The sequence below is a fragment of the Trachurus japonicus genome, chromosome 23 (genome assembly GCF_045865225.1).
Source record: "Trachurus japonicus isolate A0001 chromosome 23, Traja_1.0".
NCBI lineage: Eukaryota > Metazoa > Chordata > Actinopteri > Carangiformes > Carangidae > Trachurus > Trachurus japonicus.
This window is the reverse complement of record NC_140929.1, coordinates 23538632-23562981: the sequence shown is the minus strand read 5'-3', so window position 1 is coordinate 23562981 and position 24350 is coordinate 23538632. Positions and strand designations below refer to the sequence as shown.

Genomic DNA, 24350 nt, shown 5'->3' with positions numbered 1-24350 from the left:
TTACAGAGGTGAGGTCAACCACAGCTACAGTTTCTTCTTGTACGGCTGAGGTCCCTGTACAGAGTGGAGTAGAGGAAGTAGACTTGTCCGCTTTAGCGCCTGAGCACCAATCCGAGGTGCGATCTCTTCTGCGCAGGTATAGCTCGGTCTTTTCGGCACATGACGGTGACCTTGGTTGTACCAAGCTCATTTCTCACGACATACCAGTGCTTGACAACGTCCCTGTGCGACAGAGATACAGGCGCATTCCCCCCTCGGAGTATGAGGAAGCCAAGGCCCACATTAATCAGCTTTTGGAGGCCAAAGTCATCAGGGAGAGCAGTAGCCCCTACGCCTCCCCAATTGTCTTGGTTAGAAAAAAAGATGGCAGTTTGCGCATGTGTGTGGACTATCGCCTCCTTAACAGTAAGACGAGAAAAGATGCTTTTCCCCTCCCTCGTATAGAGGAGAGTTTGGATGCCCTCTCCGGTGCGTGTTGGTTTTCGACCTTAGATTTGGCCAGCGGGTATAATCAAGTTCCCGTGATGGAGCAGGACAAGCCCAAGACAGCTTTTTGCACACCCTTTGGCCTCTTCGAGTGGAATCGAATGCCATTTGGGCTGTGCAATGCCCCAAGCACGTTCCAACGGCTGATGCAAAGAATGTTTGGGGACCAGCAGTGTCAGTCTCTTCTTTTATATCTTGACGACATTGTTGTGTTTTCTTCTTCCATCACCCAGCATCTGCAACGCTTGGAACTTGTGTTGAATCGTCTACAACATGAAGGCTTAAAGGTCAAACTCGGAAAATGCGCTTTCTTTCAGAAAGAGGTCAGCTATCTTGGGCATATCATTTCAGGGGAAGGTGTTTCCACCGACCCAGCAAAAATTGAGGCGGTTGCCAAGTGGCAACGCCCCCGCCATGCTACAGAGCTGCGTTCATTTTTAGGATTTGCAAGTTATTATAGGCACTTTGTAGAGGGATTTGCGAAGGTTGCAGCCCCTCTCCATAAGCTGGTAGCTGAAGTAGCTGGGACACAGGGCAAACGACGCCATAAACAAGATCTTGGTCCGTCATGGACACCCCAGTGTGAAGAGAGCTTTGAGGCTTTGAAGACAAAGTTAGTCTCAGCCCCAGTTCTGGCATACGCAGATTTTTCCCGCCCCTTCATTCTGGAGACTGATGCGAGCCATGGTGGCCTAGGAGCCGTCTTGTCCCAAGAGCTTGAGGGGAAGGTTAGGCCAATAGCCTATGCCAGTCGAGGCCTCCGACCAACCGAACGAAACATGACCAACTACAGTTCTATGAAACTGGAATTCCTTGCCCTCAAGTGGGCGATGACAGAAAAGTTTCGTGAATATCTGTTGGGGCACCAATGTATCATCTTCACTGATAATAACCCGTTAAGCCATCTTCAATCTGCTAAACTGGGAGCCACTGAGCATCGGTGGGCTGCGCAACTGGCTGCCTTCAATTTCGAGATCAAATATCGATCAGGCCGGAGCAATGGAAATGCTGACGCACTTTCCCGGCAGTACATCTCAGGTCCCACCGCTGTTGAGCAGGCCCTACCAGGTACAGCCGTTCCAGCTGCACTTCAGCAAGCTGCCCAACCAGTTGCAGTGACCCCAGTAACTCAGTCCGTGATATCTGCCCTTCCATCACATACCCCTTCAGATATTCACTTGCTACAGCAATCCGATCCCCTCCTACAGGAGGTCTTGGTCTTTTGGAAGCAGCAGGTTCAACCGACTTTAAGAGAAAAGCGGAATTTGTCTAAACCAGCTTTGGCACTCTTGCGACAATGGGATCGTTTGGTGGAGAGGGATGGCATCCTTTATCGCAGAGTTTTTCGCTCAGATGGTGGTGAAGAGACTCTCCAGCTGGTCTTGCCAGCTCGATTGAAGCAGGAGACGCTGAGGCTGCTTCATCAAGCACACGGCCACCAGGGTATTGACCGGACGACGGAGCTGGTACGAGAGCGATGTTATTGGCCAGGGATGTGCTCAGACATAAAGCAGTGGGTACAGGAATGTGAGCGTTGTCAGGTCGCAAAAGACTCCGGGCCAGTTGCACACAGCTTTATGGGACATTTGCTGGCCTCCCGGCCAAACCAAATCGTTGCCATTGACTTTACAGTCCTGGAGCCTTCCCACACTGGGTTGGAGAATGTTCTTATAATGACAGATGTATTTAGTAAATACACTGTGGCTGTCCCAACTCGGGACCAGCGTGCACCCACTGTGGCCCAGGTCTTGCTTAATGAATGGTTCTTTAAATTTGGGGTACCTAACCGCATTCACTCCGACCAAGGTCGCAGTTTTGAGAGTACTTTGATTCAACAGCTCTGCTCTCTGTATGGGGTGGAAAAGTCCCGCACCACCCCATACCACCCTGCAGGAAACGGACAGTGTGAGAGGTTCAACCGAACTCTACACAACCTCCTGCGTACCCTACCTGTCTCACGAAAACAGAACTGGGCCTCCTGTCTCCCGCAGGTCCTTTTCTGTTATAACACCACGCCTCACCAGGTCACAGGAGAGTCTCCGTTCTTTCTTATGTTCGGACGTGAACCTGGCCTTCCTGTGGATTTCCTGCTGGGTCGAGTCCAGGACCCTGTACCGGGAAGGGTACAAGATTGGGTGGCTGAACATCAGGTAAGACTTAGGGTAGCTTTTGAGGGGGCACATGATCGGCTGTTGGCAGCGGCTGGTCGTCGCAAGGAGCGGTACGATCAGCGGGTTCGTGATGAGCCTTTGGGTGTGGGGCAGCTTGTCTACATGCGAGACCACAGTGCTAGGGGACGTCATAAAATCCATGACATTTGGAGTCCGGTGGTCTATCAGGTTCTGGAGGTGCCCCGTGGTGAGGGTGCGGTGTACGCCATTGCACCCGTAGATGACCGGGAGAGAGTGAAAAGGGTGCACCGTAACATGCTAAAGGCCCAAGTGGGGCGTGATAAGGTTGTCCCCCCCCCCAGTTCCTTCGTCATTGCCAGTGGTGCCAGAGGATAACTTGTCGACTGAGGATGACCTATGGGTGTTGGTCACTGAAACCCCGTTACCATCTGCTGCCGATGCGGTCAGAAACCCGAGGTCCATAGAGTCTGGTGCTGCACCTCCATGGAGGGACCTGCCTGCCTCCGAGACACCTCTGGCGCAGGGACAGTCTGGAATCCCAGTTCCTTCTCCACCCCTGGTTGATCCCGCCAGTATTAGTCAGCCCGTCCTTCGCAGAACAGGTCGAGCCACTGCGGGCCAGCATTCTAACGTCCATCGTCTTCCACGGGCTGTTGGTCATGTTGATGAAGGAACAGTTGACCCAAGGGCAGTGTCTAATGTCCAGTATGTTCCCCACCGGCCATGGTGCTAACTTCAAGTTTGCTTTAGGTTCATCGCCGGGACGGCGATGCAAAAGCTGGGGGTAGATGTGGCAGAGTGGCCCACTCATTGTTTGTTTTTATATTTTGGGTGTAGTGCTTTAGGGTGGAATTCCACTTTCATTTTGGGTGTAGTGCTTTAGGGTGGAATTCCACTTTCTTTTCCTGCCCACTGTGTCACCGTCTGGGATCAATCTCCCCCTTGATTAAGGGGCGGCGCACCGAAAATTATATGTGACGAGGCTCACCTGGTCCAGGTGCGTGTCCTCCTGCCTCGTCTCAGTAGCCTCGTCAGTGCAGCTTCATCTGGCGTGACGGCGGCAGTGTTGTGTGGCGGTGAGGTGCAACAGGCTAATCCAATACTTTTCATGTTCTCCGGTAAGTTTTCCTACCAGTAGTTTATTGCTCTGCATCTGTGGCTTGGCATGGTGTTTATTGCACTCTCTGCTTGTAGCAGAGTCGGCTGGTCGTCTGGCTGGAGCGTGAGGAAGGAGTTTGGTCCTGGGGGCTTTTGTGTGTGTGCGTGAGTGTGGCGGTTCACACGGCCACACAGTGTCTGCTCCTTTTGCTGCTGGTTGTGCCTCCGCTCTACGTTGTCAGGTAGGTCTCTCGATCTCATTGTACTGCGCATCGGTGTTATGTAGCAACATGGCTGACTATCCTTGGCTTTGCAGCAGTGTGGCCCGACTACGTCGGAAGTGGGAGTGTGGTCTGGAAGCGGGCGCGTATGCTTTGCGTGCGTGGTGGTCAATTTCTACGGTAGGCTGTCTCATTGTTTTGTGCTTTAATGTAATGTGCCTTCTCTAGCTGTTCTTAAATATGACTTTGCCGCCTCTGACCTGTTGTCTACAGCGAAGCTGCCGTGTTGTAGTGCACCTCCCCCTTGTGCCGGAGCCCTGAAGCATCCACGTCCCTAACGAAGCGGGCCTCTACACTGCCAGGGTCCCTACTGCTGTTCTGTCTGAGTTTCTTTTGTTTCTTTTCTTTACAAGCTCTTATTAGTTTAGTATTTAATAATTTTTATTTTGGTTATTTGTTTTGGGTATGAGTGTGAGGTGCAGGCCTTTTGCCTAGCACCTGAACCCTGTTAAAGCTGCAACTGCGCTGTGCCCCTGGGCGTAGTTAGTTTGGTATTTTGTTTCTTTTTTTTTTGTTTTGCTTATATATTCAGAGGGTTCGAGAGTGTGAGTGTGTGTGTGTGTGTGTGATAAAAAGAAAATATTTTGGTGTATGTATTTGGGCCTAGTAATTGAAGCCTTTAACCGTTGTCTCTTCTCTCTTGGGCAGGAGCTGCTGGTGCCACAGAGGCAGGAGACTGACTGATCCCGGTGGTGGCGGTCCCCTTCACTCCCCTGTACAGTAGTGCACTTTGGTGTGACCTGTGTGTGTGTGTTTTTCATGTGTGGTGTTAACATAAGGGCCCCTTCCCTCCCCCCTTATCAGCAGTCCTCCATGCCAGTGAGCCCTCAGCCCTGCACCTAGCACTTTAATTGACACGTAATATGCTTCAAGTGGCCCTGGTTAACTTGTGCAATATTCCTGATTGATTTTATAGCAATTCGAATTGTATATTTTTTTTAAAGAATATTGTCAATAAATTGTAATCTTTTCTGGAATCACGTCTGCACGCTGTGTCTCTTAAACCTGTGTGTCCTTTGGGGTAATAGAAATTAGTATCTTACCTAAATTTCCTGGGGGCGAAATTCCCCCAGGTGGCGTTGTTGGGTTCAGTAAGGAAGTAAACTTAATTTCTCCTTGTAGCATTGCCACAATAACTTTACTACAGCGCAACCCTGAATGCTGCTACACTTTGTTTCATCATGCTCTACCACGTCACATCTCCCTGATGGTCTAGTGGCTAGGATTCGGCGCTCTCACCGCCGCGGCCCGGGTTCGATTCCCGGTCAGGGAATTTGGCTTTAGCCAAGTGGTGTCCCATCCTGTGACCTCTGTTCCTCCTCCATCGTCAACACTGTAATTGTAAAAAGCTGAATCCTCTAAACAGCTCCATTCAAGGCTATACACAGTAGCTGACAGCACACATCATCCACAGTAGGGGATCAGGTGATGCTGGGCCTGGTCTATGTCAAAGAGCCAGGAAAGATTTTGTGCCAACCCCTCCCCAGAGTTTGCATTAGCTGGGAATTGAACCAAAGTTAACTCCTTCATGTTTCATAACTTTACTACAGCGCAACCCTGAATGCTGCTACACTTTGTTTCATCATGCTCTAGCACGTCACATCTCTAGTGGCTAGGATTCGGCGCTCTCACCGCCGCGGCCCGGGTTCGATTCCCGGTCAGGGAATCTGACTTTAGCCCCTTGCCACACGAGTGAGATCCCAGCAACTGTTTCTCTTTCGCCTCTTTCGAGCTGATTGAAAACCAAAGCGTAATGGGTTCAAGTCTCCCCAATAGGGTTGACACAGAACTCTAAATACAAGATACCATCATAAGGAAGCCTAGAGTTTGTGACAACCACCCACAGAGCTTGCATTGGCCAGGAATCGAACCCGGGTCAACTGCTTGGCAAGCAGCTATGCTTACCACTATACCACCAACGCCTGTTTTCCAGGGGAATCTGATTATTGATTTGCTGACTTTCTTTTGGTGAGTCGTTACCCTAACGACTGGTTAGAGAGATGTCCCCAGCCAAGGTGTGAATTGGGGTTAAATCATTGACGACTGAGAACCTCACGCTTCAGCAATTTCAGCGTCATAACTTGCCAAAAATCAACCCTGATTGCTGTTGAATTTTCTGTGTAGTTATGCTAAAGCACGTCACATTTCCCTGATGGTCTAGTGGCTAGGATTCGATTCCCGGTCAGGGAATCTGGCTTTAGCCCAGTGCAACACAAGTGATGTGACCTCTGTTCCTCCTCCATCGTCAACACTGTAATTGTAAAAAGCAGAATCCTCTAAACAGCACCATTCAAGGCTATACACAGTAGCTGACAGCACACAACATCCACAGTAGGGGATCAAGTGAGGCTGGACCTGGTCTAGGTCAAAGAGCCAGTCAAGATTTTGTGCCAACCCCTCCCCAGAGTTTGCATTAGCTGGGAATTGAACCAAAGTTAACTCCTTCATGCTTCATAACTTTACTACAGCGCAACCCTGAATGCTGTTAAACTTTCTGTTTCTTCATTCTCTAGCACGTCACATCTCCCTGATGGTCTAGTGGCTAGGATTCGGTGCTCTCACCACCTTGAATGGGGCTGTTTAGAGGATTCTGTTTTTTAAAATTACAGTTTGACGATGGAGGAGGAACAGAGGTCACAGGATGGTGCTGAGATCTCACTCGTGTGGCAAGGGGCTAAAGTCAGATTCCCTGACCAGGAATCGAATCCGGGCCGCAACGGTGAGAGCGCCGAATCCTAGCCACTAGACCATCAGGGAGATGTGACGTGCTAGCTAGAGCATGATGAAACAGAAAGTGTAGCAGCATTCAGGGTTGCGCTGTAGTAAATTTATGAAACATGAAGGAGTTAACTTTGGTTCAATTCCCAGCTAATGCAAACTCTGGGGAGGGGTTGGCACAAAATCCTGCCTGGCTCTTTGACATAGACCAGGTCCAGCATCACCTGATCCCCTACTGTGGATGATTTGTGCTGTCAGCTACTGTGTATAGCCTTGAATGGAGCTGTTTAGAGGATTCAGCTTTTTACAATTACAGTGTTGACGATGGAGGAGGAACAGAGGTCACAGGATGGGACATCACTTGGCTAAAGCCAGATTCCCTGACCGGGAATCGAACCCCGGCCGCGACGGTGAGAGCGCCGAATCCTAGCCACTAGACCATCAGGGAGATGTGACATGCTAGAGCATTACTACACAGAAAATTCAACAGCAATCAGGGTTGATTTTTGGCAAGTTCTGACGCTTAAATTCCTGAAACGTGAGGTTCTCACTCGTCAATGATTTAACCCCAAGTCACACCTTGGCTGGGGACATCTCTCTAACCAGTCGTTAGGGTAATGACTCACCAAAGGAAAAAAAACAAGCATTGGTGGTATAGTGGTTACCATAGCTGCTTCCCAAGCAGTTGACCTGGGTTGGATTCCCGGCCAATGCAAGCTCTGTGGGTGGTTGTCACAAACGCTAGGCTTCCTTATGATGGTATCTTGTATTTAGAGTTCTGCATCAACCCTATTTGGGAGACTTGAACCCATTACGCTTTGGTTTTCAATCAGCTCGAAAGAGAAACAGTTGCTGGGATCTCACTCGTGTGGCAAGGGGCTAAAGTCAGATTCCCTGACCGGGAAACGAACCCGGGCCGCGGTAGTGAGAGCGCTGAATCCTGGCCACTAGACCATCAGGGAGTTTATTAAGCAGAAAATTTGTCAGTCTGTCAGGTTTCATCTCTGGGGCAGATGGTGTGTATAATCAACACCCTTGACTTTGTCAGTGTTCTTTGATTGCAGTCATGCTAAACATGGTCTGGTGTTGGACATTGCACCATTGTAGTCAAGGCACTGCTTGTGCAATCGAGAGCATGAAGCAGTTACCTTTAGTTTGGTTCTTGGGCAATGCAAGGCCTTCAAGTGGTTGAAACCATGTGAGTTAATACATTATGACGAAATAGTCAGTAAATCAATAATCAGGATCCATGTCAATCACTCAAACCAATGTGTGAAGAGAGAGGAAGTGGGTCTGATAATCTTTTCAGTTTACACAACTAAAGACTTTTCATTAGATGTGCTCATTTTTCATTGGACTTTACTTACCCCTCTGCAACTCTCCTCTTGATAACATCTCCAACTGCTGCAACATCATCTTAGTTTGACCTAGATATGTCAGCCAAAAAAAACCCATGTACCACAAGCCAGTGTCATTCGCATGCAGAACAAATGTTTGCCAAGTTTGCAAAGAGAGACAGAGATGGGGAGGCAGAAGAGGAATACCCACGATGGCCGAATAGATCCCACCCGTGCAGAATCAATTTCCCATAGTGCTTTATGACCAAAGAGCCACAAAGAGAAAATTAGTATAAACACCAGTGAAGAAACCCTCAGTTAACAACCCACATCCCTCTGCCCAAGGATAGAGTGAGTGGGTGATCTTTGTTGTCACACACATCTCCCCAAAGAGGGCTGAAAGAGAACAAATCATACCACATTTTTGGGCTTCAATCTGCACTAAAATCTTCACTGCACCATCTTCATGCAACAGTTGTTGTTTGTCACCATACTACAAATAAAATACTTTCATGTCTCCAGTGCAGGCAATACATTATTTCTTTATGTTAATAGAAGTTCAAGCGAAAATTGATATGAAAATCCTGAATCTGTGACCAATATCAAAATAAGAATTGTTTCCTGACGTGTCATCAATGTTTAAGATTTGGTACAGTCCAGGCACAAACCTACTTTGACAAAGCAAAGACTGGAGTTTTGATCATGGACAACTAATCAATTAGTTTTATCTGAAATAACTATTTGGGTGAGATTAGGCAGCAACTGTGTTCATGTGTTTAAAAAATAACCAAATGTGGAAAGGGAAAGAGGTGCCCACACTGAAAAGTTGGCTGACGGAGCTGACAGACACCCTTCATCTGGAAAGGATCAGATACTCTAGAAAAGACAGAACTGAACAATTTGAAAGGATCTGGCGACCACTGCTTTCCTTCCTGGAAAAGGAGCGAGCCTCCTGACATTTTGGATCTGTCTTTTAGCGCTTGGGGTCGGATTGGCTGAGGGGTGGTGAGGGGGGGAATGGTTGTTCGGGGTATCACTTTGTGGGATTTATATGTTTTTTTCTTAGGGGGTCGTGTTTTGAATATTGAACTATGTATGCCCTATTTGACCTCTGTTTTTGAATAAGTAAAAATATAGGAAACAAAAAATAGCCAAATGTGCCATCAGGGGGAAACTACTTTTGAACATTGCACCATCAGAGACTATATTATGATGTTGTTCTTGTATTCTTGTAAATTTAGCAAACATTTTAAAGTATAACTGTGACGGGAGCTACGGGAGCTGCAGTCAATCACTAAGTATTTTATGTATATTAAGGCAGCTTTTTACCATGCACTGAGTCCACAACAAATTTCCCCAGTGGGACATTAAAGCTTATTCTATTCTATTCTATTCTATTCTATTCTATTCTATTCTAAGTCTCCCGTAATGACAGTTGTCAATCATGACATCATACCCCCATTTTGGCATCAATCACATAAACGCAGATGTGTGCATGTAAAACAAACACAACATACAGCAACGTGATTGAAAGGGTTAGGGCGTTTCTTTTCACACAGAGACATCAACTTAAAATTACAATTTGGAACAGTTGAAAATAGTGACAATCCCATGAGTCTCAGCCTTGCATTATGTTGTCCAGTAAAGGTAAAAAAGTGTGAAAGAAGGAGAACAAGTCCAGAAAATGTTACATGAACTTTTATGATTTTCTTAAATTAGTTCTGAAAACCGTTACAAAAACAAAAGCCGGGGACAAACGGAAAGACAAAAAACTGCTTCTCCCAAGATCCCCCTCCCCCCTTTTACATTTAATATGTGTGACGTCATAGTTGAAGGCCACTAGTCTATGACCTCGATCTTCTCGTCCATCTGCAGTCTTTGTACAAGGCACCCTGACAGAAATCGGGCTCTTCTTGCTTTGTATCGGCCCTCACCTCATGAGATGATAAAAAGTGTTCAGCTATAGAGAGATGAAAACAAGCGCTTACAGTACGTACAAACACACACTTTGATGTGTTTCTATTTTTTACAGTTTCTCTCTCTCGCACACGCACACACACACACACACACGCACACACGCACGCACGCACGCACACACACACGCACACACACACACACACACACACACACACACACACAGGCCAGCAGTCCTTTTCCTGGTGATAGTAATATTCCAGTAGGGGCTGTGGATCTATACAGTGCACTAGGTCCCAAACTGATGCTGTTATGCCAATTCAGCCCCTGCTGCTCCAACCAGTTCTTCTAATGGCACCCTGGGACCTGGTTTTGATGGGATCCATTAAGATATGGTCTGACCTGGACTGATTTCATTTCGAATTGACTGAAATTCACTTCAGGTCAGGTCAGACCAGCTGCTCTCTTCTTTGTCCCCCTCCTCCAACTCTGTAGTTCATCCGTCTCCTCGGTCGCTCTGAAAACACAATAACATTCATTTTGACTTAACACTGAACGACACCGTGTGTTTTAAAGGCTTCTCTTAGTGGTTCTCATATGTCTATTACAGGGGCTCAGAAGGGCCAAAAGACAGAGTGAGATCTCAAAAAACAGTTTAGCAGTTTAACGAGATCTTAAATGCAGCAAGAATTGTGAATACAAAAATGGATATAGGTGAAACATATCAAAGGAAGCAGTTCAACATTTCTGGGACACCAGTATAATATTGTGCTGAGAAAATCAATGACACTCTCATGCCTGAGTGTTAAGTGCAGAGTTGGATTCAGCACATGGTTAGCCTAGCTTAGCAAGAATATTGGAAGCAGAGGAACATAATTTGTACTGAAGAAAATTGCCTGTCTTTTCTTGTCCAAACTGAGGGTCTTAATATAAAGTAGAGATGCACCAATCCAGTTTTTTCCGATCCAATCCGATACGATACCTGGGCTGAGCGTATCGGCCGATACCCAATACCGATCCGATACTACTGTTGAATGAATGAATGAACTGTATACGTTGCCATGTGAGTGAAGGCATCAGGCTTGACATAAACATTTAGCCTTGTTAAAAAAGGTAACAAATTAACACAGATATAAATGTACTTAATATTATTTATTAACTAATAACAAAGTGTACATTAGCAGCAAAAAGAAATCAATAACACTTAGATCGCTGTAACTGTATTGCTGTGTATGATATTAATAAAAAAGAAATGACTGGATCAGAATGCTGGATCGGCCTCATTCATCCGATATCCGTCAATATCGGAGCCGATATCCGATGCAGGTATCAGATCGGTGCATCTCTTATAGAAAGGGTGATGTATACTGGTGAAGGTAGAGAGAGAAATTCTTATATTTATCACTTGGGGCTACAGACTTAGAATTGAATTGTCCTGCAAAGATAATGCTTTTATTTTGAAGGATGTGGATGGTGTTGCTGCATGGGCGAGAAAAGCAAAATGTTTCTCCATCTCTCGGTATCAAGAAAAATCTTCCTACGTGTCCCTTCCAGGTCTCCATAGACTGAAGTCCACAGGTCTTGATGTGTTGTATCAGAAAGTTGGAAATCTTTACCCTGTGCTAAAATGTGTTAAGAAACATCTCACTGATCTAGACGCTGCTCTGTTCCTGTCTCTTTATCTTTCTCACTCTGTCTCTCTTACCACTGGCCCTTGGCTGCAGTGCTTCTCCTCTGTTGCGAGATGCTGTAGATCTCCTGCAGCTGCTTCTTCTGGTCGTCACTGAGCGGAGCCGTCAGACTCTGGTACCAGGCTGCATCAGTGTTCTGGACCCCTACAACACAAACACACGTATAACGTTAGTTGGGAGGACTCTCATTAAAGGTACATGGTGCAACATCTCCTGTTATCTATTCACGAAAATCGATTATTTCATTCAAAAGTATGTTTTTCATTAATCAGTAATCCCCCCCATCAACAAACTGAAGTGTTCCTTTCAGCTCTGAATTAGCCGTTCATATCATTCATATCAACATGGAGCGGGTAAGCTCGGTGCTGCTGCCATGTGGTGTCTCCATGTTTTTACGTTCAGTGGCAGCGTGATGGTAGGAAACCACGGAAACTCAGCGGAGACACCGGAGCTGTCGGCTCAGGTGGAGGTGGCGTCTGTGAAAAGTCACCGCGGTAACGCAGTGAGGAGGAATGGAGCGTTACACTGATGCTGCATTCAGGTGCTGTCGGGCAGACGGCCGTCGGTAACAAACCAGATGTCATTTTAGTCACAGAAGTCCAGAGAAAGCCGGCAAAACATGGGTCAGGTAAACAATACGACATCGCCATGACAACATATTGTCACGTGTATTGTTTAGCCTCGTGCTGACGGACCACTTGTTTACATAGAGGCTTGTTTATGCCGTTACCTGCAGTGGCTGTTGTCCGTCTGCCATCTAACCGATTGCACGTGAATGCAGCATGAAAAATACGACTGAGTTGCTTGCGATCTACAACCGCACCACTAGATGGGATAAATATACCTTTAACACAAAGGCTGTAACTTCACCAGTGGCGGCTGGTGGTGATTTGAGATTGTTTCCACTTCGGATTTCACTAAGACTTATAACAATCTTTTGTATATTATTTAGAAAATATTTTTTTCTCATCTTTTGTTGTGTAATGCAGGGAGGGCTTAGCCCCACTAGCCCATTGATACCAGCCGTCACTGAACTTCACCCAATCTAACTTCACCTAAACGACTTCACGTTAAACAGGACAGACATGCCCTTGAAAGTGAAGAAAGGTTGAACTTTTAAGACAGGATCTGCGTTACCACGTGTATAAAGAGTGTGGAGAAAGTGCACACTCGCCCCATAGATGTTCATGTGCTGCTCTCATTCTCTCAGTAAAAAAGAATTAACACTTGTGAGAGGTGGAGCAACACGTCTCTGACCCAGAGAGGCTGAAGTTTGATCTCATATTAAATTCACAGCAGGAAATGAACTCGCTTCGTCACCTTCTGGGAGGAACAGAACTGGAAAATATTTTACAAATTCATAATAACACTAATTAACTCATTGAGTGCCATTGACGTCTATGGACGTCAATCAAAATCCAACGCTTGAGTGCCATTGACGTCCATAGACGTAGGAGACGTAGGAGAGGCTGAGGGGGCAGCAACCGCTTGTACTTGTTGTATTTTAGTTGTTGTTGTTTTGTTTTGTCTTTTTTTTTTTTGTGGGGGGGGGTCAATGAAAAAACATGTGAAATGAAATTTTCAGATGTCTTACATGTTTTTGAAGCCAAAATTAAAACGGATGAATCACTGTTTTTCTTGAGAGACTCTCTTTCACAAAAATGCATTTTTCTCAGTTTTCTAGAAAAAAAGTGGTCTTTTTGGTGCAACCAGGCTCTATTCAACTTAAGATAAATCAAGAATGGAACAAGGTACAAACAAATGGTTTTTTCCCTAGTTATATAGAGAGTCTCCTCTTTCCTTTGAGCTGTTTGGTGTTTTCAGAGTCATAGTACAATATATTATCTGGGTCTTGACATATTACTCAAAACGCCCCAAAACGCTGGCACATGGCACTGACCATTTTATAAAAGGTCTGGCACTCAATGAGTTAAACACACAGTGATCTGTTATTCTCTGTGTATGACCACCCACCCCACACTCTGTGAGACCTCTGCCAGACCTGTCATACATTCTTTCCGTGACATAACCGAAATTAATGAGATGAAGCTATTCAGTAATCCAATCTAACCCTTTATTCAGAAATGTCTTTATGAAAATGGGCCTCATGTCTGTTTGATATAAATTACAAAGTGAGGAAGTACTATAGTGGTGATGTCACTGCTAACCAGTGATCAGGTCTGTCTCTGCAGCCTTTATCTAACCCCCCTGTGTACTTTAAGTATACAGTATAATCTATATATCTAGTCATGCTTCATTTATTTAGTTGCCTATTGACATTTAGCCTTGAATAAGCTTAATTTATAACCATCATGATCATTTTAGAAAAAAATGGAGAATATTGTGTTTAGTTCTGTGTTATAACTGCTTTCCTAGCGCCCCATGTTTTTTTTGTTTTTCTTTTCTTTTCCGTTTTTAGTGTTTACTTGAACTCAATTCATCTGTACCAGTTCTCTTCTTTTGTCTCGCTTTCTTTTCTCACCGGTTTTCGTTTATTTATTTATTTAGTGTTGTTATCATTACTACTACTTTTATTTTTACTACCAACATCTTTCCCGTATTTTTCTTTTTTTTTCCTTTCTTTTTTTAAATTTTTGTTATTTCTATACCTTGCACAAGGTATGCGATTATTATTTCTTGACTGTGCTTCAATTATTTGTTAGATCAAGGTGAGGTCATGTTATAAGCCTTTTGAGTTTCAGACCTCAACTGCACATTTCTTTTTCGTATCTTTCTTACTAGTAAGAGAGATAAGTAAATGTTTTGTTTTATTTTTTATGTGCAAATAAATAAATAAATAACGTTAGTCAAAAATAGAAATGAATTTAATTCAAGTGAATAAGTTAAGGGTCATTTATTGAATGACTCAGTCTCTGATTGCTTTTGTGATGGTTTCACTGCTTCAACAGTTGTGGGGTGTTTGCGCGGTGACTCACTGAGCAGGGCAGCGGTGAAGAACTGATACTCGTCCTCTCCGTTGTCGTAGTCCAGAGGCGTGCTGTACTCCTCCAGGGGCGTCCCCTCGAAGCCGTCGTCGTCCCAGTAGTCGTCCTCGTCTTCGTCGTCCTCGTCGCCGCCGCCCTGGCCCGTCGGCGTGCTGCTCTGCTGCTGCATGGTGTTTCGGTTCTCGTTCACCTCATCTTCGTCACTGGGAATCTCCTCTGTCAACATAGAAAACAAAAACAGACATTAATATCAAAATCAAGATCTTTTACTCAGCTACAGTTATAAATAGATTTCTGATCTCTCTGAATTTCCATGTTAACATAAAAGCAGAATGAAGGAATGCTTCAGTTAGCCTCCTAGCAGCTAAGCTTGCCAGCTAGCTACCACAAAAACTACTATTATCACCTGATAATAGGCTATTTATGATAATTCACCATATACTTGTTTTCTCTGAATCGTTAATGCCCAGTCAACAATGGAAATGCAGATGCTTTTTTCTTTTGCCATAAGACTACAGCGGGGTCTGTTTTTGAAAAGATGGGAAAGATGTATTAGTTCGACCATTGTTTGTCCAATGCCATGTCTTATATCATGTCTCATGTTATTTCCCCGTTTTTTCCTTTATAACACTTTAGTTACTGTGTTTTTTTAGTATCACAAATGTGCACCCCAGCATTCCTGTTCTATGGGGTTTAGTTTTTAATTTTGTATTTTATAAATTTCATCTTTTGTATTGTTGATTGTTTTCTTTAATGTTTGTGGAGTCACGGATGTATTGCTGTGTGATTCAGTTGTAATTTACAGATGAATGGATGAGAATGGTGAATTTTTATGTGGATGAACATGTAAACCATGGGAATTCATAATAAAAAGATATTTAAAAAAAAAAAAAGGAAATGCAGATGTTTTGTCTACTGATGTTGGACAGTAGGTGTTGTGCTTGTGAATGACAGCACAGAGCAAAGTGATTATTTATGTTATTAATAGGGTTTGGTGAATCTGACTGACAACACTCATACAAGCAAACTTCACAGTAAGAAGGAAGTATGAAAGATTTAGTGTAGAAATATGATCATGTTCCTGCACGAGGTCCAGTGATGAAGTTACTGCCAAGAAACACATTCATCACTTTGGATTTAGGAGAAATCTGAGTCTTATATTATGAAATCCATCCTCTGCTGCTCCAGCTTTTCATCTAATAGTAGCCATTATACCTTCACTGATATAAAGGAGAGGACAAAGTATTAGAAATACATCTTACCTACAGCTATGACAACTGAATGTATTATAGGTCTAGTTTAAGACACTTTTGCACTGGCTGTGTTAGTTAATCAGTAAAGATAATGCTTTTATAACTGATTTAAAACAGTTGTTTCTCAGATCTAAGTCAAAATCTATTCAACATTTTAAGTGTGTGAGCTTGTTTTAGCGCATTACATTAAGAGCTCTCACTGTGAACTTAGTGATAAATACCCAACGGTCCCGACAGACCAAACAGTTACACAGGGAAATCATGTTGTACCACTGGATTCTGGCTCCAGAACATCGGCCTCTTGCCTTCTTCCCTCATGACTGAAAGCACATGTCAAACAGAGCGTGTTCCAGCTTTGACTGGAAGTCTAATCTTTTCTATTAAGAAAAACACCATTCTGAAGCTTTTAATGTGGTGAAATCAATGCATTTTAAATACCACAGTCCACAGGAGAAAGCCACAGCCGTCACCACAGAGCTAAGTCAATTTATCAGTCTTGCCTGCTGGTGGGGCTCAGACCGGGTAGACGAGGTTTCGGAGTCTAATTCTTTTCTGCTTGGCTGAAGCACAGCAGAGCCCACGGGGGTGAGAAAGGAAATGTGCTGCAGCTAATTTGAGCTGGGGGCTGAATCAAGATTCAAGCAGCGGAGGATCCCACGTTGGCAAAAATGGAGAATCTCATTTCATTATTGTCACGAACGCACTTTCTATCCTCATTCATCCTCCACCACCGCTCTATACAAATATCCCCCTTTCAGCCTCATTCCCTCCTCTCTTCTATTCTCTTTTTCCTGATCTGTTCTCACCATTCTGGTCTTCATCCTGAGGCCCCGCGCGGGCCAGCAGGTCTGGCTTGTTGATGAGGCGGGAGGCGTAGAGGTGTTTGAGGCCCAGGAAAAGCAGCAGGATGGAGGGGACGATCTGGGCGGCGATTCCCTCCAGCACGGCCGGTCGACTGGGCAGCTCCATCAGCACGCTCAGGCCGATGATGCACATCTTGCGGTCATGGAGGCTGAAGAGAGGGAGGAGGAAAAAGAGCCAAAATCTATTAAAAAAATAATTCTATTTGCACAAAATATAGAAATTAAAGCACTTTCAATAACACATATCAATTTATATCCAATTTCAAAAACCGTGAGGGGTTTAAAATTCACAAACTTTCAACGTTTTGCTGATCTGGTCAGACAGACCCCTGATTGGTCTAAATCTACAGCAATGTCTAAGAAACATCAAGCGTGAAATAGCAGCCATAGGTCAGCTGGCAATTACAACTTAATTACAACCTATGGATCTACCTGCATGGACCTCAGAGGCCCTCATCGGTTTCCAATGACCCACCGTACCCTGACTTTTCCTTTGAATTTCCTCCCAAACTTTTCATCCGGTCCTTCCCCCTGATGTCTGAACACTTGACAGAAAGTTCAGTAAATCTGACTAATTACACCAGCACAGCACAACAGGAGCAAGATGAGTAAGGCTGGTGACTAATTCAGCACAGTTAATAGACCTGTCTACTGCGATTGCAGCCTTACTGCAGCATGTCATTATTTTATTTGTTTATTTGTATGGAGATAAGTACATAGCATGAACCTGATTCGACTGTATGTGCCTGCAATGAATACTGAGATTTAGAAACACAAGCATGATCTTTAAAGGGATAATTCAACATTTTGGCAAATTGGCCCATTGCCATAATCCCTATAGTCATAGCAGTAGGTTCGTTACCTTTAATTGTCAGTGCAAGCTATTTTTAGAACGGTGGAGCAGAGCCGTGAGCTGCTCAGAGCTACGCTACGGAGGCTCATGGGATTTCTTGGTTTCCCTCATCAAACTCATCAAATACACAATCCAACAACTCCAAAACGCTCTGGTGGACAAGTTGTGACCTGCACATTCACCACGCTATGAGACAATAACGGAACGTTATGAGACAGAGTTGTTTTCGAGGTAAATTCATGCGCATTGTTTTCAAGGCAAATGCAGAGACTGCTTGTCGAAAAACTGCCCCCAACACGAAAGCGCATCAGTTTGATGAGAGAAACCAAGAAATCCCATTAGCCTCTGTAGCGTAGCTCTGAGCAGCTCATGGCTCTGCTCTGCTGTTCTGAAAATACCAACAATTAAAGGTAACAAATCTACTCCTAAAACTATAGGGATTATGGCAATGGGCCAATGTGCCAAAATGTTGAACTATCCCTTTAAGATTGATGGATATAAAACTGATCATCTATCAAATTCCTAAATATTATCCTTGTTCTTTTATTATCCAGTGTGTACACACTGTGCAGCTCCCACTGGATAACTTTGATATTGAAGGACGTCTGTCTTTCTTAGTTGATGTTTATTGATGATGGACATCAGAGATTATTACATCCCTGTGAGGATTAATTCAAACTCAGAATATGACAAACTATGAAGCTTTCAAAAGTATCAGAATTTCCTCGTCCAAAATACAATATAACTGCTGTTTTTAAAACCAGCTTGCACCTGCCCTGCAGCATCTGTCCCTCAGATCTCTCCCTCTGTGCATCACACCAACAACTGTAACCAGTTAGAAACAACAGGCGCCGCCTCCTCACCCCAGGAAGAACTCTGTGTCATTCATCCACTGGTTGATGAAATGAGCAGTAATGGGCTGTGGGTTGTGTGGGAAGTGCATGTTGTCCAGAGTGTGGAAGAGCAGGGCTGGGTTGTAGTAGAGAGCAGCGATGGCCACCTGCAGGCACATGGTTCTCAGCTCGCTGGACTTCACCCCCCTCATCAAACGCTCCAGCACGGCCTCCACGAACAGAGGGATGCACTGCAGCAGGGAAACACAGAGAGAAATCAGGCTCATCTCAGATCTGTTGGCTTTAAACACAGTGGCGACGTTAACACTCCTGTTCTGTATTTGTTTAGTTTGTTTTTTTTGTTTTTTAAGATTCACACTGCTCAGTTACAAGCAGCAAGTGAAAAACAGACACATCTAACAATTATGAAATGTGTCAGTTTACAGATGTAACAATCTGATTCCAATTACTGCTGCTTTAGCCATGTTTCAAGAGTTTGTAATGACATGAAAAAGACAAAATGAGAATGAGCGAAGCATCTTTCTCAGGTTAGTCTTTCCAAGGCTTATCAATATGAACTTGTATGGCAAATAAATTCATATTTTAAGTTAAAGGGACAACGAGGAGTTTTGGAAAAGCGAAGCGTTTTCACACTACATGTATGAGCCTCCGCGCGCAACGTGAAATTCTTTGACCGGCGCAAGACAGACTCATGTTTTCATTCATCAAGAATTAAAGTCAGAGGTTCGAAGACAATCGCATACCGTCGTAGTTCCGACCATAAACGGCGATTCGGCGGCGTTATTCTCATGACTCGCCATGAAACCGAAAGTAAAGAAACGCTGGTCGGCTCGACCAGCATTTCCACCACCACTAATAATAACAAAATAACGACAGAGACAAAACAATATATTTATCGAAAATGGGCCCATTAACAAGTGTGGGTAGCGTAGATTCATCCACATTAACGTGATACTTTTTTATAACCAAATAGAAACTCCTCGTTGTCCCTTTAAGTCTATTTTGTATTTTGTGAATAAATTATAGAATTATTTTGCATTAAATTTAAAATCCACCCAATAAATATTCATAGCTAGTAACTTCAATGGTAAATAAAAGACTGACACAACAGATAACATTAAATACTGAAATCACATTTGCATTTTGTAGAATTGGAAACTAGATTTTTTTGTGTTTGATTCATGGTATGAAAATCCACAATAAGAAAACACAAACTTCTATTTCAAAGATAAAAATCAATGGAAATGGAAAATGGGTCCAATCCCATTTTTTGAAAACATTAAAACAAGCTGTTTGTCAACGACCAAAAGGTCTTGGAGAAGAAACAAAGATCAGACGCTTTTGCCATCTTCAAGAGAAAAACATACCGAGAGCTTCAGGATATTTTTTTACCACAATTGGGCAACTTGAAAATATTCTTTCATGTCAGCTGGTTGCATGTCTCCTGCTGTCTGGAGACGTGGATTCCGATGCACAAAGTTTGTCAGAACTTATTCACCAAATGTGTTTCCATTTCTCATTAGCACATTAACTCCTTGAAAAGCAACCACAGCTCAAAGTGTTGATTCTCACCACATCTGGCGCACGTGCAAAACCCATCGATGTTTCACTTGTGCTATAACGAATAATAATAAACATAGCAGCTTCCTTGCTACCGTCTGTGCTCAGGTGACGAGCTTCAATCAACGCATACGGAACATGATGGCAGGTGTCGGTTGTGGGGAAACATTGGATATGTGTAAATGTGTGATAGGTGTTTTCAGGTGGAGTGTGTGGAGTGTGTGGACTGAAAACAGACATGAACATCTGTCTGTGTCTCACCTGATCGATGCCTCTGCCTCTGCACTGCAGGATGATGACTTCCAATAGCTTGGCAGCGTGACACTCCGCGTCCTCACTTGCGTCTATTGTCAGCACCTACGGCAGAGCGCGAGGGTCAAAAAACATAGTCAAGGCTCAGCAGCAGCACTCGGGGAAAACTCTTTGAGTCTCTGTGCAGATTTGATGCAACTATAAGCAGCGGGTGAAGATATTCACAGTCTGACCTTTTTGCACATGCTGTAGATGACCTCTAAGTGCTTTGGGTTGGACAAGAGCATGTCTGTGTCCACGGTAACGTAGTTGTGCAAAAGAGGCATCATATCTGTAACACAAACATGGAAACATTTACTGTACAGGTCCATGAACAGAAAGTTTTATCTGTCAGGCTGCAGCAGATTATTATGGTCTATTATACTGTATTATATACTATTATGGTTATTATGGAAACAACAAACTCCTACCAAAAAGGTGTCGTTGTGACAAAAGAAAACATTTTTTTTGCACAAAAATAGATTGATCAATTGATCAATTGATCATTTCTGGTCAAATAAGGATGATGAAATTGTAGCCTTGGTTTTTTATTTGTTTGTTTTTTTGTTAGTTGTTGATGTTGTTGTTGTTTTTCTTTGAGGTAATGTGGGAGATTATTTTTCGGAGTATTCTGATAAACAGTATGCACTTAAAGGGATACGCCATCATTTTCTTTTTTTTCATGTCTTGCCTCACTCCCGAGCCCATGACAAGCAGATAGACACCATCCTTTCGACTGTGCGTGCAGTAACAAGGGAGAGCCCGTATCGCCCGTAATTAGCTTAGCTCAAATGCTGGAAGTGTATAGGTAGTGTTAGCCTGCCTCCACCTAAAGTCATCAGAGAAACTCTTCAGCAACTCTTCAGTTTATTTTGGTTCAAGCTAGCTACATCGAGGGTAGGTTAGCTTCCTATTTCAAAGTAAAAGCACAAATTCTATCGTCATGGTTTTCTGTATGTAAAGGACAACAGGTGTTTTATTTTGTGAAAGTAACCGGAAGTGCGTTGGTCACAACAGCTAGCTTGAGTAGCGCCGAATTCGTCCGAACAAAATTGCAAACAGCTGGTATTTAGACAAATTAACGACACACTGCTGATCTAAACGGCTACTTTCTCGCCTGAAAATGTTTGAAATGTCGATAAAGTGATATATTTACAGAGTTTAGAGCTAAAATGAAATCAGCTTCTGACTGCTGATTGGAGGCAGGCTAACACTACCTATAGACCCTTTCAAAGAGTATAAACAAATACAGGTGTTACCAAGGATACTAATTAAGGCTCCATTCCATTTAGTGTAGCAGAGCGTTTTCTAATGAGCCACACCTGTCTTTGTTTATACTCTCTGAAAGGGTCTATACACTTCCAGCGTTTGAGCTAAGCTAATTACAGGCAATACGGCTCTATCTCCCTTGTTACTGCATGCACAGTCGAAAGGATGGTGTCTATTTGCTTGTCATGGACTCGGGAGTGAGGCAAGACACGAAAAAAAATGTTGGCGTTTCCCTTTAAGTGATATTATGTATGGGTTATTGAAGTTTTTAATGGTATATTTGTGTTTATTTTCTGTATGTTGTCATTATTTTGAGTCTGATCTAGAGGATCTATATCCTGTATCAGATGTATTGCCATTAAATGTCATTAAACGTCATTAAAACACAGCAGGTTACTATTTTAGGAATCACTTTTGCCAGAGCCTGGTGTGTGAGGTACCTGTGAAGTAGTCGAAGCAGTCGTGCTGGAAGACTTCGTACAGGACGCCCAGCAGCTGCCACATCTGGGGGGAGATGGTCTGACAGGTGAGGCCGAACGCCAGTGACAGGATCTCCTCGTAAAATTCTGCCGAAAGCGACGAGAAAAGGATCGTTACCATGTCGACACATTCTCCAGAGAGATTTCCAAGTGAGAAATGTTGAAGTGGACTGAATTGTAACAGTTACTGAGATGACTAATTAACTCATCTGACTTTTCCCAACTCCAATCCCTATCACTTTCCTCCTCCCCAAAAATAAGGTGTTATAATATCATCACTGTGTGAACAGGTTGGGACCATTTATTCAGTCAAAACAAATAAAGAAGGCTCTTCTTGTGAGACTGACTAATCTAATAGAATAATAGCAGCTATCCAGGCTAATAAATAAGGCATTATTACACAGATGGAGTTGCTATGGTGGATAACATCCAGTCTTCTAACACGTCAGACTGTCATAAACCACACTCTGTTTCAACTGATGGTGTTATTGCACCACGTTGTTTACTGACTGCTATGAAAACCAATTAATAGAAGACAAGAAGAGAAAATATAATATGAGACCACGACAATACTGTAGAGTCTTTTGGCTTTTTCGTATTATTTCATAGTTGGATCGTATAAATGTGTGAAAATATAGGTTTTCATTGTCCACCCAGCACTGTGTCGGCACAGGAGAAACAAACAGTGTGTAGTTGTAGTTGTAGAGGAGCTTGAACGCCCCCGAGGAAGCTTTTCAGTGTGATTATGGAAACTTCACTGATGTGTTCAGCGCCCCCCCCCCCTCTCCTTAGGGGTTCCTGTAATAAAGCTGCGCTGCATTGTGTGTGCATGTGTGTGCGTGTGTGGGGAGTGTGTTCTAGATTTCCTGAAGAAAAATGATCTTGCCCTCTCCGTGTTTCATTTTGTTTATTATGACCCTCTCCCGCTGCTTTATCAGCCGCTGCCTGAGCGCGGCTTTCCATCCTGGCAGCAGGAGGTTATCAGTTAATCCACTCATTACCAGAGGAGGAAGAAGCCAATCCTCCAGGCAAACCGCTCCAGCTACTAGGATTACACATACACACACACACACAAGCACCTGCACATTCATATGCATCCACACGCAAACATGGTTGATATAAATATATAATAGCCAGACACACACGCACACACGCACGCACACAAGCAATCCTCAAACAGCCCTTGAAGGTGTGTTGAAGTGAGAAAAAGCCAGAAATGTCTTCACTCCCAACTCACAGAGACTGCTGCGCACACACACACACACACACACACACACACACACACACACACACATCTGTGTTTTCTTTACTTGAGGCGAGAGTATTAAGTTAAACAAACCCTGACCTTCACCACTACACGCAAAACCCCAAACACTCACCCTGAACTTTACCTCAACCGAACCTTAAAGGACCAGCTCACCATTCTTCAAGTCGTCTTAAAGGGATAGTTCAACATTTTGGCAAATTGGACCATTGGACCACAATCCCTATAGTCATAGCAGTAGGTTCGTTATCTTTAATTGTCGGTGCAAGCTATTTTTAGAATGGCGGAGTAGAGCCATGAGCTGCTCAGACCTACGCTATGGAGGCTAATGGGATTTCTTGGTTTCCCTCATTAAAGAGGAACTAAACCCCTAAACCACTTTTTTCTGCTGAAAACAAATGTATTTGGGTATAAGGTAGTGTTGTCAGTTGATTCTGGTCCAACTTTTGACATTTTAGTCAAAATATTTCAATTTGGTGTATTTTGTAGTAAAAATGTAGAGTGACTGCCCTCTATGGGTTGAAACACGGCTATTACAATTGAATTTTTCTATTGGCTGAGATGGAGGCAGATGACGTTTTGGAGGCAGCTTTCGTCACCGGCCACCAGCTCCCCGGCCAATCAGCACCGGCTGCTGCCTGCCGCTAACGGTTGCTAGGCACTCTAGCTGCTCTGCTGCGGCTAACGGTTGCTAGGCGCTCTAGCTGCTCTGCTGCGGCTAACGGCTAACAGCTGCCTGGATGGGAATCGTTAGTGCGGCCGGCGCTAACGAGCCGTTAACGATCTGTACCAGATCCAGGCGGCAGAAAACTTCATGGACACCATCATCTTCAGCCCCGCACAACCTGTTCCCCAGATGCCCGAGTCCATCACCCTCCCCCCCGTAGATGAGGTCAGCGCTGCGTCACCTGACGAGCCCGGAGACATCGCTCGCCATTCGGCCACCGTCGCTCCTCTGCCGGCCACCGTCGCTCCTCTGCCGGCCACCGTCGCTCCTCTGCCGGCCACCGACGCTCCTCTGCCGGCCACCGCTCCCGATGACACCTGGTCTCGGCTTGGAGC

General features: G+C 44.3%; 1 protein-coding gene and 2 non-coding genes across 6 annotated transcripts in view; 1 reads left to right on the top strand and 2 right to left on the bottom strand.

Annotated features, from left to right (window-relative positions):
- The first annotated feature begins 5198 nt into the window (after positions 1-5198).
- On the top strand, positions 5199-5270 carry trnae-cuc (transfer RNA glutamic acid (anticodon CUC)). The gene has a single exon. It is a non-coding gene; the product is annotated as a tRNA-Glu (tRNA).
- Positions 5271-5847: 577 nt separating this feature from the next.
- On the bottom strand, positions 5848-5919 carry trnag-gcc (transfer RNA glycine (anticodon GCC)). Its single transcript has one exon. It is a non-coding gene; the product is annotated as a tRNA-Gly (tRNA).
- A 3813-nt stretch (positions 5920-9732) lies between these two features.
- Positions 9733-24350, bottom strand: part of ipo8 (importin 8) — a 38070-nt gene continuing 23452 nt past the window's right edge. For 3 of the 4 annotated variants that reach the window (XM_085768694.1, XM_085768696.1, XM_085768697.1), the window contains 8 exons: positions 21986-22111; positions 20471-20568; positions 20247-20342; positions 18435-18655; positions 16662-16867; positions 14594-14818; positions 11672-11801; positions 10224-10483 (listed from right to left, as the gene is read on the bottom strand). In XM_085768694.1, the coding sequence (XP_085624820.1) occupies position 10483; positions 11672-11801; positions 14594-14818; positions 16662-16867; positions 18435-18655; positions 20247-20342; positions 20471-20568; positions 21986-22111 (1103 nt within the window). In that variant the 3' untranslated portion in view covers positions 10224-10482. Of the gene's footprint in view, positions 10484-11671; positions 11802-14593; positions 14819-16661; positions 16868-18434; positions 18656-20246; positions 20343-20470; positions 20569-21985; positions 22112-24350 lie in introns of all 4 variants that reach the window. The other variant, XM_085768698.1, reaches the window with a different exon arrangement.